At 40.5% G+C, this 14,278-nt stretch overlaps 1 protein-coding gene across 2 annotated transcripts; it reads right to left on the reverse strand.

The window, feature by feature from the left end:
• Nucleotides 1–1,617: 1,617 nt before the first annotated feature.
• Nucleotides 1,618–13,444, reverse strand: septin3 (septin 3). Of its 2 annotated transcripts, none has more exons than XM_053418944.1 (10): nt 13,249–13,444; nt 8,574–8,972; nt 8,309–8,437; nt 6,460–6,541; nt 6,144–6,281; nt 5,490–5,607; nt 4,462–4,557; nt 4,204–4,300; nt 4,043–4,094; nt 1,618–3,614 (listed from the first exon to the last, which is right to left on the reverse strand). In XM_053418944.1, the coding sequence occupies exons 2-10, from the start codon at nt 8,968–8,970 to the stop codon at nt 3,485–3,487; spliced, it is 1,239 nt and encodes a 412-aa protein (XP_053274919.1). In that variant the 5' UTR covers nt 8,971–8,972; nt 13,249–13,444; the 3' UTR covers nt 1,618–3,484. The 2 variants fall into 2 exon arrangements, with proteins under 2 accessions (XP_053274919.1, XP_053274920.1); XM_053418945.1 differs by lacking the exon at nt 13,249–13,444 and adding an exon at nt 11,561–11,733.
• Between the last annotated feature and the right edge of the window lie 834 nt (nt 13,445–14,278).

Below are 14,278 nucleotides of genomic sequence, written 5' to 3' on the forward strand. Positions count from 1 at the left end.
ACAATATTATATAGGGGTTGAATAATTGTGACATGGCTATCTTAACAAAATATACTGCTACACACAAATACTACATCATGCATTTTCCGTGTTGATTTTCTGTATCACTCAACTCATAAAGAAGTCATCCGAAGCAGAATCTTGCTCAAAGAGCAAGATTCTGTCAACTTTAATTGATAAATCCTTAAAATCTTTGGGGGGTTGAATATTTCTGATTGCAACTGTATATGGGAAAAGATGTATCGGTCCAAAGATGGAACCCTGTGGAACACCACAAAAGAAACTATAATAGCACAAAAGTAATGACAAACATCAGAGGGGGTAATGCAGCGCCTCTGTACACACTTCATACCCACCAGGCAATGCTAGCTCTTATGAAACATTAAATTTCATAATAACATAATTTATACCATATGATGAAGGATGGTTGGTTAAACTAAATAAGCTGTAGATTTTGTCTTTAATGTTAGTGTTTGTAAAGTTGTGACATCCTGATGAAATCATATTTACAATATGATCATTAATTATTTGTCGATCCATAAATGCTTTGGTCCATGTCTATAGTTATATAGACATGCATGTTTTCATTACTTCTTTTTTACTTTCTAATTATATCACTTAGATAGACTGTTCAGGTTCAAAGGTTAATCATCGAGAGACACCCTCCCAAGTAATTTTCCCATCAAGTTTGGTGAAATTCCATCAATGCATTGAGTTATTTTGTGCACACACACACACACACACACACACACACTCACACGCACAGACACAAACACACACACAGACAGGCGTGAAAAAACCCTGTCTGTGCCGCTATACCAGTGTCAAATCAAAAAAATCCCCTATAACTCACTTGAAGATCTTTCCTAAAATCCCCCCCCCCCCCCCCCCCCCAATTCTACCTCATTGGAAAGCAGTGATGAGGTCAAATAATAATCACCCTCTTTGTTATAAAAACATGGACTATCATGTTATCACTCCACAACAAGCCAGTGGAGTGCATCCAATTAAAACAACTAGAATCTTTATTTTTATATATGACATTTTATAGGATATTTCTGCATCCAGGCAGCTATGAGCTGTTTACCCACAATAACCTGTTGATATATGTCTTCATTACACATTAAAGCAGTTTGGTGCATCTCTGAGGAGTTATTTCCCTTGACACTAGAGAGAAAGTTACTTCTTTGCATACAAACACAAAAATGGTTCAAAAAAAGTTTATAATTCTGATTATTTATGACAAATTGAGATGAATATTTCTCATAACTGCAGAGAAATATCACACATATTTATTCCATCATTTTAATGGTATGATGTGAATGTTTGTATTATACTGAATGTAAATTTATAATTTTTCAATCCATGACACAATTATTTCAAAGAAACATGGATATGTGTTTTTATTAAATAAAGAATAAATTACAATAAAACATTCATGTATAAATAACTCATTGTGACACCGGAAGTTATCTCTAAATGTGTCGCAGCAACTTTGACAAAAGTGGTAATTGAACAAATGTGCACTGTGAGGTTCTACTGATTCAAAGGGATGGGTGATATGTGGCTGGTGAGCCGTCGGTGTAGTTACACGAGTTAAGACAGCAGCGCCCAAACTTATGATGTAACAATTTAATGTACACGTCACACACTCAGAAATAGTTGATAAGTTGCATTGATATGTGAACACATTGGCTGTATAGGCAAACAGGCAACATGGATACACGCATGCACACATAAACACTTTCAAATTTCTGCTTGAAAACTTTTGACTGCACTAAAACCACAGACGACTACAGTGTTTTTGTTGCAGACACAACACTTCATGTCAAAATCGCACAAACGTGTATGATTGTATAAAATCAAGATTCAACTTCAAACAAAAACGTTGATAGGTATTGAAAAGATTAAATAACGAATAGTTTTGGCACCTTTGCGCTGTACTGCAGGCTGCACGTGGCAGAAAAGTGTCAATGTTGTGTGAAAATTTGGTAAACGTGTTTATTACCTGCGGTGTGAGTGCATACCATTGGGTTAAAGCTTAAAGCTTTATGTAAACAAGGACCTGGAGAGGGATAGTAGTTTTTTGCGGACAGCAACCAAGGACCAAAACTCTGTAAATATCACTGGGAAATGAAATCAGGTTTCATATATGAAAAAATGCAGAGAAAATAAGTAGTTGAATCAGCATGAATCAAAGCTGGATTTGAAAACCCGTTTGTTGTTCTGTTCAGTCACTGCTTTTATGCGGCAGAGTGCTGCCACCAAGTGGTGAACAGGAGGAAGTTTAAACTGGCCTCAACACCAAACCAAGCACAACACTGTCCTTGTGACTGCGTCAGAATCCCGTTGCGTTCAGTAAAACTTTGCATGGCACTTGACAGCAAACTTAAATAAAATTGAGCAACAATTTTTCATTCATTTTCACTATATATGACAATTCTTGTTGGATGAGTTTTTATGTGAAATTAGAATTTTATTAGCCATGCTATTATTTATTCATATTAATAAAATAATTTTAACGAAACTACAACAGGCTTTTAAATCAACATCAAAACTGGGTGCATGTAGTTCATTTAAGTGATAAAATAGCTCATTCTAGTCTGTCTAAAAAGTTAAAATTTTATAATAATAAAACAACTGATTCGTTGTATAATTATTCTCAATCATCAGTGTTAAAACAAATCACCAAATAATCCAGGTGAACACAGCATAAATGCATTTGACGACTCCTCTGTCCCAAACTCTTCACGTTTTGCTCTATTGTGGAGAATCATGGAGTCACAGAATCTGGAGTGAGCTCAGTCACGCACACTGCGGCCTCGTTCCAGCTGTCTCTAGTCATATTTCGCAGGTCTGCACAAACTATTTCAAAATGATAAAATCCAACAGCACGGGGAAACATTGATTAGAGAAAACCCATCTGAATACAGAAGGAGCCGAGCTTGCAACGTTTGTTAAGTCGTCATGACAACAGAGCCGCAGGGTTTCTTCAAATGAGCAGTGGCTAAATGAGGATTGAAAAAACACCTAAGTATAGAGTCAACTGGCTACACAGGAATTATGATTTTTCATATTGAGAGCAAAGTAGATCATGTGTCTGAATTTAGACATCATTTGCTTCACAACACAAAAACATAAAAATAAGCCTCTTATACACACAATAAAGTGGCACTTTCTAAGCTCATGTTACCCAGACAATGATGAGTGAAAATACTTTGGCAGTAGATAAAATGTTCCTCTTTATAATGGCACTAAATCTCTGTGTGGGAATCACATTTCATTCAAATATTCTGGGGGAATGACTCTGAAATCGAGCTGAAGGGTTTGGATATGTTTCAGGAGTAAATTGATGGTTTGGAAGTTTGGAGAAAAAACTAATTAAGTGACACTAATCTATGTGAGGATATTATTCAGTGGCTTCATCTATGAGCTTCATTGCACAACATAATTTTCACTCTGCCTTAACTCTTCCCCTGACTGACTACAGGTTGCTTTCTTGGGTGCCGTTAGAGGTGATGGGGTGAAGACCTCCATTCTCGTTCAGTCTCTTGGCGCGGTAAGTTTCATAGTGGATGTTATGGGTGACCTCCTTCAGATCCTGGAGGTGGGACCTGAGAGAAAGAAATACATAAACACAGAGGGAGCATGTTACTAGTTTTGATCTATTTGGACCAGAGAGGCATCTGTGTTAATGTGTTTTTTAAATATAGTTTATAGTTTATTACAGTGCTGAAATTCAACTCCAAAAGAAGATCTGGATTTAGGAAATAATATGAACCAAGGGAATTTGTAAAAGGGTCAAATATATAATTCATACCCTCTCACAAGCCAACAACTATACGTTATGTTTTCAAAATTAATTTATAGCTATAAATTATGTGGTCATCTAAGGAATGATTGACATTTAGGAAGAAGAAAAAAGATCAATGTATCAGTCAAATCCTAATTAAATGTCATAGCTTCTAATTTGCTCATTTCTTCCGGTTTACCGATTTAATTTGAGATTTCAATACTTACCACTTAAAACACTTTTTCTTACCTGATCAGGAAATCTCTCATCTGAGCAAACTCACAATGGTTGGGATTTTCAACTGCAACAACAACAAAAAGACGTGGAATCAAATATCATATCTTATTTCACGTGTTTTACCTCAGATAAACAATATCATGACTGTATGGGACTTCTTCCACGTCACCCACCTTCCACGATTCCCCATGCTGTCTTCCTTCCCAGAACCCGTTTGCCATTCACTTGATATTCTTTGTCACTGCCGACCACAGCAAAGGGCATCGCCTCCTGTGGACAGACGTTCAACACTGTTCATTGGGCTGAAGAGAGTCGCACAAGGTTCATGAAATGAAACAGACGCACAACATTTCCCACAGCCCTGACATTATGTTCAGAGGAAGCAGGGCATGCGGCTGAGAGAGAGAAGAAGAACCAACAGAACCACTTACTCTGATCTTGTCATTGTCGCTCTTGTCCTCCATGTCCTCATCAAACTCTTTCTGGGGGTAAAACTCAATCCCACTCATCTCCAACTCCTTTCTTACCTAGAGAAAGACACAACGCAAAAAAATCTTAATCCTCATCCCTTTACTTTCAACTGTTTTATGTGCTTTATCGCTATTTGTCTTCGATTGCAAATGTTGTATTAGTTGGTTTAGTTGATATTTTGTTCACTTGTTATTTTAAGTTCCCATTCTTTGTAAAGCACTTGTAACAGAATCAGGTTCTAGAAGCGGCTCAATTAAAAAAGTTATTATTATTATTATTATTATTATTATCTTCATCTGACACCTGTACAAATCCATTTTGATACTGATAACTCAGAATTAATTAATACAATAAGCTGATATCTGTTGATATTTTGTACATAGACAAAACCAACATTTAATATAAAGATCAATTAAACTGTTTATTAACTTGCATTAAATTATATTTTTGGACACTTGAGGGCAGTGAAAACACAGCATTGAAATATAATCAACCTTGTTAAGTCAATATGATGAACAAACCGAGGCTTATTTACACATCCAGTGGCTGCAGAGTAACATTAGCATTCAAATGGATTCATTTTTCTAGTTAACTGAAAAAATGTAATCTAATCTTCACTCTAATCTGAAATTGGTTTTAGTCTTGACCTGTAGAATTAAAAAAAGGAGTTAATAGTAGCTCTGTAGAGCTGAGGGAAACTGTAGCCATAGGTGGTTATTCTCTGTAGCTGCTCATTTCATATTGTATATTGTCATTAGAGCTATTGTTAATATATTGTACATTTTTGCTTCATACATTGATTAAAGAAGCTGTAAAGACTAAGACCAAGAAAACCTTGACAGTTTTCTGGTTAAACAAAGTAATGGAAACATTTTCTGGACTTTTGTGGTTTACTCATCAGAGGAAGTTTACACTGAATCTAGTTTCCCTGCAATAAGCTGAATTATTACCATCTAGCTATAGTGGGACAATCTTCGATGGAACTCACCCGCTGTTTGAATTCCTGTCGCTCCTCAATGGTCATCGTGTCTGCTTTGGCGATGACGGGGATAATGTTGACCGAGTGACTCAAGCGCTTCATGAACTCCAGGTCTAGCTGCCGAAGACTAAGAGAGAGATGATAGAGGAGACAGGGAAGTGAGTTAGCAGGTAGATTTATGAACCCCCCCCCCCCCCCGTTTCTCCTCTAGAGCTTGAACGCAGGGTAACAAATAGCAGACGGAGGCCCATTTTATTTGACATGTCTCATACCTTTCCCTGGTCTTGTAGCAATTACAAAAGATTTACAGCATGGATGCTTTGGAAGAGTGGGGCTTATAACTCCAGAAAGGTTATATCGCAGTTCTAGTTTGACAGCACACAAAACCTCCTGTCTGTCTCGATTACCCCTGGCTAAGAGGGATCAGATACAGCGGCCGTAACTCACAACAGACTGTATCCGTTTATCCATTAAAAAGCAATTTAACAGTTGTCAGCCACATCTAATTGTAAAGTGTTCAGAGGAGACATAGAGGTGTGTGTTGTCTCTAATACAAAGACGTGACATCAGGCTTTTGGGCATTCAAGTAAATGGGTGTGTGTGCGTGTGTGGAATCTCTAGTCTACTCATCTCTAGCTCTGACATTAAGATTATTCGACTCACGAGTGTCCAGTTGGGGAGATGAAGTAGAGACAGCAGTGCACCCTGAAGTCGGGTATGCGTTTTTTCCTGGTGATGTTCACTTCCTCCTTCAGGAACTTCTCATACTGCTCATTGATGTATTTGGAAATGGGCTCCCAGCTTCAGATACATGAGAAACAAGTGAGCGTGGGACATAAAGGTTGGTTAAGAAAGTCGTTTTGGGGAAATTGAACTAAAAATAAAGTTTTGAAAGATGTAAACAGAAAAATAGTAATGTAATAAGTTAATAATGATGATATTTCTGAGGCTTTATTGATCCAGGAGTTTGAGAACCCACCAGTTGTCGTTGTTGATTTGGTCCCCAAAGCCTGGAGTGTCAACGAGAGTCAGCTTCATCTTCACACCACCCTCCTCAATAACTGTAACAAAAAGAAAACACATCTGTATTTAATGTGTATTTGATATTGGACACTTCCACACAGTGAAAAACTAGAAAGGCACTCAGAGCACTGCTCACTCTGCCAAGGCCCAACGGTCCCCTTATGAAACCATATTTTGGATCCAAACCAAAGGTCACACAGTCATAAATATCAGTCCTTGAAACACAGATAAAACAAACAAACAAATGCAGATCAAATCAGATAAATCATAAAGGACATACTGTATGTTAATTACGCCAACAGCGTGAGTCTCCTCTATTACTCATTTATTCACAATTCTCTGTCTCGATCACCTGGCTTTATTCTGGTCAGCTCACTCTATGTGCTTTTGTTAATTAGATCAGATTTTCGCCACAAACCAAATCAGCCAGTCCAGTCATCGTCCCATTCAGATCTTCAGTGTTCTCTCTATTCCATCAACCACCACCATTGTCTTGACCCTGGGGGGGGGGGGGGGGGTTCTATTCTAGATTCACAGTCCCGCCCCCTTATTGTTAAATTTGTTAAATCTCTCCCAACTGGAATGCCAGATCTGCCACATTAGCAGTCCCAGATGTCATGATAAGCACAACACTGTGTGACACAGAGAACAGTCACCAGCTGATATCTTAAATGTCGTACAAAGCTGTATGCCAAAGTGTTGCATAGGGGGAGGGGGGGCCACTGTCGAAAAATGTGACACACAATAGCTTTAAAATGGATTACTAAACAATGGCGGCTAGTTAAGAACCCTGGACTTTGAGTGCTGCTGCTTGGCTCTGTTTATTCCAGCAGGAAGCTCGTGTTTCATGGAAGAATTTTTGTGTGTCGTGTGTTCAACAATCGTGATTCCTCACACCATTCTCAATAAACTGTCAACGCTTCAGGCTTTAAATCTTCCCCATTATGAAAATGTCCAACTTGTATAAGACAAGACAAACTAACAAAGCTTAAATCTACAAACCAATCTCTAATTTCTTTGTGAAACTAGCCTCTATTTGCATAATGGAGATAAGGTGCGCCTCCTTTTACCAACTGCTGAATGTGTTTTTCATTTAAAAAGCCCTATTTTAATGGAACAGATTGACAAACGTAGACTTGCTGGGTTAAAGTCTCCAGTCTGAGAAAGTAGGTGAGGAAAATCGGAGCCAGAAGAGACCATTTCCAAATGTAAATTAAATAAAGGTCATTAAAAGACTTTCTGATGCACCTATAGTTTACTGTATGTGTGAATACACACGATGGGTTCTGTGTGACTCCCAGGACTGATTCATTTACATCAAGTCAAAGCTGTCAGCAATCCAATCGGTAGGTCCAAGAACAATCTGTACTGACAGCTGAGTAAAATCTATCATTAGTCATGATGGAGTTTGAACAAATAACGCTACAGAATGTCAATATTCGTAATTTCACTCAACCGAATGCTATAAATCACAGCGGATGTCGACAGCCATGTCTTTATGTAGAGGTTCTCCGTTTTTACTCAACCAAGGACCCCCCTACAAGATACAAGAAATTCAGGGGAACGCTCACGTATGCCCCTTGGTAACATTTCACTTAGCCTATACACTTTAAACCTCATTACAGATTCCTATATGCTTTTGCAAATCTCAGCACATGTAAACAGATTCTATGACATGTTTACAAATTTGACAAGATAAACGTATTGGAATATGTTAACACAACTCTCCACACACAAACACACAAATGTTGTGAATCTCTCTCTCTCTCTCTCTCTCTCTCTCTCTCTCCCCCCCGTTTACTCACCATGAGACACTGATTTTATCTCCACAGTTTTGGGGATCTTGTCATCACGGGACCATCCTGCGCTCCTCCTGCTCACCTGGGACTTGAATAAGGTGTTGACAAGAGTCGACTTTCCCAGACCGCTGTTACCTGAGACGAGAGGGAGGGCCCCACAGGTGAGAGAAAATGAGACGTGAAACAGTGCAGGTGTAAAGGAAGAACTTATTTTTCTTTCTTTTCTTTCCACCAAGAACAAGATCGCGAGACAAATCCCACTGTGACTTACCAACCATCATGATGTTGAAGTCAAATCCTGTCTTCATGGTTTTCTTCCTCATCTGCTCAATGATGGTGTCGATACCAATGTATCCCAGCAGTGTGGACCCCCCACCAGAGCTGTGGGAGCCAGTGTGGCCATGACCTCCACTGTGCGCTGCAGCGTGACCCCCTCTATTGGCCGCATCGTGGCCCACGCTATGACCAATAACATGACTGGCTACGGGGCCATGACTCCCGATGGGAACTGGAATACCACTTGGAAGGGGAGCAGGGACGCCCACGCCTCCTCCGATGCCCAGCCCCTGGGGTGGGAAGGGGCTGGAGGGGGAAGGAGCCCCCACATTTGGGGGCTTGGCAGGGACGGCAGGTTTAGGTCTCACTTCTGGAGGAACCACGTCTGACATGTCTATGGAGAAAATAGAGAAGACGATAATAGGACTTTCTCATGACCAGAAAAATCTGCTTCATTAGTAGAAGTAGGTCAGAAGAGCGGCTGAAGCCTCTCCTCCTTTTACGCTCTACATTCGAGAAGTGGGTTGTTGCAGCTGGCTTATTATTACAATAATACACGTTTACTCATGTATATTCCTTGTTTCTAAAAACAGATACTGTTGAACTTTTGTACATAACTGGATAAAGAAATTGGTGAAGATCCTGATTTTAGTAATCTAATCCCATACTTCTTTTAAGTATCAACCGATACATTGCTTTTAAGTATAAAGACTAATATTTGCTTATGAGTGAAGGTTGTAGTTTTAAACTCTGCTGTACCGGCACAGAATGGCAACACTTGATAAACAACAAAACATTTAACACATCTGACGTAGATCAATTATATCTCCTCACCGTGCTTGCACAGTGCATAAGGATTATATACAATATGCTTTCATTATAGATAGAGATAATTATTAACTTTCAGCATTATATAATCTGTCCTACAAAGAGCAATTACAAGTTTCACTGCAATTGTGTGATAAGACTATATCTTAGTCACAGTTTAAAAAGCCTGTATGAAAATACTTGAAGAGGTTTCATGAAACAAATCAGTCAATATATCATTGTACGATTTTTTTTTTATCTCAGTATCGTCCTCTAAAATCCAATGTAGGTCAGTTCATTGTAACTTCTTCCGACTGTGATCAGTAGAGCTGCAACAATTTGTCTATTAATCAAATATTCAATCAGCAGATACTTGTTCAGCCACTGTTACTGTTCTCATATGAAGTCAACTGCTCTGAGAAGATTCTGACACTCCTGTTTGACACCACAGCATTTTTTTTTCTAAATCAGCTCTTCAAGTGAAGCAAGCGGTGCAGACAGATGGTAACAGGAACAGACGTGAGGATGAGGCAGGTTGTGGATAGCCTCGGCCCTCCAGGCTCTACACAGAGAGCAGCCTGCTGCCACGCTCCAAGTCACTGCAGCCCAGCCACAGTCCTGAAGAAATGGCTGTCACTTTGATTCACTACAGCAGACCTTCAGCTCCGCTCAGTGCACCGCCCCCATATGAAGGGACTGGGAAATACGTCTTGTTGGAAAGTCACATCAACAGCCCACAGTAAGATGCACAACAGACAGACACTATACAACTGAAAAAGACTCACAAAGAGGCAGGATACAAACACAAAGAGGCAGGATACACCCACAGAGACTCAAAAGAACCACAAAGAGAAAGGATACAACCATAAACAGACAGGGTACGACCACAAAGGAACACAATACAACCAAAAGAGACTCAAAACACAAGACACAAAACAACAAAAAGGAGAAAAAAATAACTGCAAAGAGGCATTATACACCCACAAACAGACACAATACAACCAATATAGACTCAAAACAACAACAGACACAAAGAGACATAATACGTCTACAAAGAGACACAATACAACCAAAAATAGATGCAAAATGACCACAAAAATACATTTGTTTAAGAGAAAAGTGTGTTACAAAGAGCAACTATTAGTCTCGACAGTCTTGACACTAGAGCTGCAACATTGAATTATGGTAAGTCCACGAGCAACTGTTTTGATAATAACCTCCACCAATGAGGATATGTCTTTGCCCCTGTCCATTTGTTTGTCAGCAGGGTTACACAAAAACTACGGAATGGATTTCCATATAAATTGGTGGAGGGATGGGACATGGGCCAAGAGAGAGCCCATTCCATTTAGTCGCAGATCTGCACATCCCTTTCTTTAACATGGTGAGATGCATTTTCCCCCAATCTCCCAGGGAATAATTCATGGATCTTGAAGGAGAGAATCAGTCAGGTCTAGAGGACTGATCACGGTGAACGTGATATCTCTGGGCCCTCGGTGGAGGTACAGTCTGCGCTCTGCTATGTGTCAGTCTCCGTGAGGCCTTGTTTACCTCACATGTTAAGTTAAAAACGTCAATAACTTGATTACTCCGACGTGATAAATCTCTGTGTTGCATTCAGTCTTATAAATCAAACTGTATATTTAAGGGTTTGGACCATAGACTGGAGGTTTGGACAGTCGACTGGACAAAACAAGACATTTAAGCTGCTCAGGGATATTATGATGGGGATTTTCTGTTTTATAGACCTGATCAACAATCAATGGGGGAAATGATTTGTTGATCATGAGAATAAACATTAGCTGCAGCCATGCTTAGCACATTTACATCTGTCTGACCTCACCTTATTTTACACTTTCTAATCCCTCCCTGCTTCACATGCACATTCACACATGGACAGAATTAGAGCATCGTTCATTTTGCACTGCAGAGACCAAGAGGGCTGAGGCGGACTCCAGCTGCTGGTGCTCTGCTGAACCTGTTTCCCTCATAGCAGACGCTCCTCAGCAGCTTGTTTGTATTATGCTAGAAAACACTGGGTTGTCTCCATCCCAGCCTGTCGACCCCATTGTCTCCGCGCAGCCATGCTGTGTAACAGCCGCTAGCAGCAGCAGCAGCCCCACGTTAGCTGCTAGCTGCGGCGGTGGGCTCGGCACGTAAAGACGTCACACTCACCGACCCCCGGTCAACCGACGGTAGAAATGTGCTGGAGGTGAGGACGAGCTGCTTCTGCTTCTTCACCGACCGAGCAGATGCTGCTGCGACTCCCGCGAATAACGAGGTGTAACCGGAGAAAACCGGAGGAGCTGCGGTGAAGAGTCTGCTCCGGTCCCTCTCCTCCCGTAAGCCCCCCTCCTCCGTTACCACGGCGACAAGAGGAGAGGGAGTGGGGAGATGCAGCGCGCACGCGCAGTAAAACAGTTCCTCAAAGGGACCTCTTCTAAAAACAGCCACACAGGACTACTTACAGAGGATCTTTAAGATCAGGTGAAATACGGCCTGGTTTGATCTGGAGCCATTATTCAAAGTGTTCATGTATGAGCAGTAGATGTGAATCTTTTACTGAAGCACACAGACAATAAGGTTTCTGCTCCCTTTCTCAGAACAACACGCTTCAACTTTTTCTTACATTAAGAATTTTATGTATTTGATCCCGGCTCCAATACATGTTAAAGTCCTGCATGTATTATCAGCTAAATGTACCTAGAGTATTAAAAGTGAAGAAACTCTTTGTTTTACCCTGATGTACGAGTCAGTGACTCTGCTCCTAATGAATTTACCCTGTACATTTGAACTGCTGAGGGTTAGGGCTCCCACTCCTACAATAATATGATATACATTACATGTATATGGGCAGTGTGCAATGTGTTATCTAATAACAGCACGTGTGCTATGTTTGTGTGTCAAGGGACAGCCAGTATAAATGTTAACAGCAGATACTGTGTGGTTTAGATAAATTTCCTTTACGACAAGTAAATCTCATTGGATTTTTCTTATGTTTTACTTCTTCATTATTATGTCGTTGATAATGCCTCCTTTTACTGTTGCAGCTGTTTGAGGTGGAATTAGCTTTAGTTAGTTTTTATATTATGAGGAAAGTGTTTCCTTCTCCTTCCCTAAAGAGTCTTCGGATTCTTTGTGTGGAAGAAAAGAAGAAAAACTAAGTTCTGCTGCACAAATTCACTCTTTTCTCTCGACCTTTCTCTGATCATGAAATATGTGAGACTATAACCTTTTTGAATAATCTGAAATGTTTAGAGGAAATACTAACATCTCACAAACCAAAATGGATTGCCACCAATCGTGTAATATTTAAAGACGCGCAACATTTTATAATCTTAGCATTTTTTATGAAAAGTTTTATAAAAGGTAACTATAACTATATCTGTAAAAAAAAGTCAAAGTCAAAATTGTACCAAAGAATAGTGCTTTAGTAAATGGAGTTAGATATATTAATGTGTAATAACATAAAAACAACACAGCAATGGTTCCCTACAATTTGTACTTTTTCTAAAATTGCTTAAATTGAACAGCCACTAAGATCATGTTTTACCATTTAATCTCCATGATAAGCAAGTGAAATGTATCCACTGACTAAAACTGTGACTCTTTCACATATTGTCATTAGCTACAGCCACTTAAACTGGCCACAAACCATTAAGTCTGGAAACCACTGAGCCATTATATCCTGAATGACCTCATAAAAGGATAAAAAGATTCTCATTAGGGAGATGAAGAGTTTTTAATCTCTGTCCTGGGATATTACTGCAGGATTTAAGACGGACACATTACACAGTATTTGCAGTGAAGCTGTGATAGAATGATTCCTCACAGTGTTGTAGGGTCTGTGTGACAGTACTCACACTTATCTCTGATTTGCTCTCCTGTAGCCAGTCTTTTGCTTCCCTCTCTGCATGTTTCTGTTGCGTCTGCTTGTTTGCACGGCGAGCTGTTTTGGCATGTCCTCTTGTGCTATGCTCACTTTGATAGAGTCTTCTAACCGACGCCGTCACATCTTGCTACAGCACGTCTGTTACCCTGCTGATAAGCAGTGGCGTCTTAAATCCCTCTGCTCTCCTCTTTGGCCACCCCCTCATCTGAATTCCTGCACCCCTCTCAGAAAGAAAATAATTGAACTCCTACTCGAAACAGATTAAGAGCCCAAGAGATGAAAGAGTCCCTGTCATGTGTCTACTCTGATGAGTTTGTTGACTTTGCTGAGTGAAAGTTCTTTGGATATGTGTGTACTCACCCACATACACTGATCCTGGGTAATACATAGTGACGTAATAAGGGTCCTCTGCTTCCTCCATGATAAAAGCTCTGTTTGCACGAGAGTAATCCACTTGGTTTGCTGCTGCTGGGGTCGTCCCCTCCGGTCCCTGGTAAACTCTGCTCTGCGGCTGCGGCTGCAGGTCAGAGACCCCCTTTGAACCGCTGCCAGAGCTGGTTGAGTTGAATGGGCAGCGAGCCGCAGAGGGGGGCCAGCTCACAACACATTTCTCTGAGGGGTGTTCTAGTAGCTTTGAGAGCACGCTATGGTGGTCAGGTGGGGCCAACATATCTGTTTGATTCAGCCACATGTCACTGAGGTTCACCTCTTTGTGGTTTTTATTCTGTCCAGTGGGTTCCTCGTGATCTGACGGGTGTTTTTTTGATGTGGCGCTCACAGCAGGGGCAGGCGAAGGTCGGGAGGCCTGAGTCTGAGGCGCCACCAGACATGTCTTCAGTCGAGTATGTACACGCTGAGAAGCCTTCGCTCTCTGGTCGATGTCTCTTGACCGGCAGCTGTAATCCTTTGAGAAACACTCAGACTGGCTTACTGTGCTCTGTGCATCCATCAGGGCGGCCTGACTTGGGGCCTTGGACCAGATTCTGTGTCTCTGCTGGGAC

Source organism: Pleuronectes platessa, chromosome 3 (genome assembly GCF_947347685.1).
Source record: "Pleuronectes platessa chromosome 3, fPlePla1.1, whole genome shotgun sequence".
NCBI lineage: Eukaryota > Metazoa > Chordata > Actinopteri > Pleuronectiformes > Pleuronectidae > Pleuronectes > Pleuronectes platessa.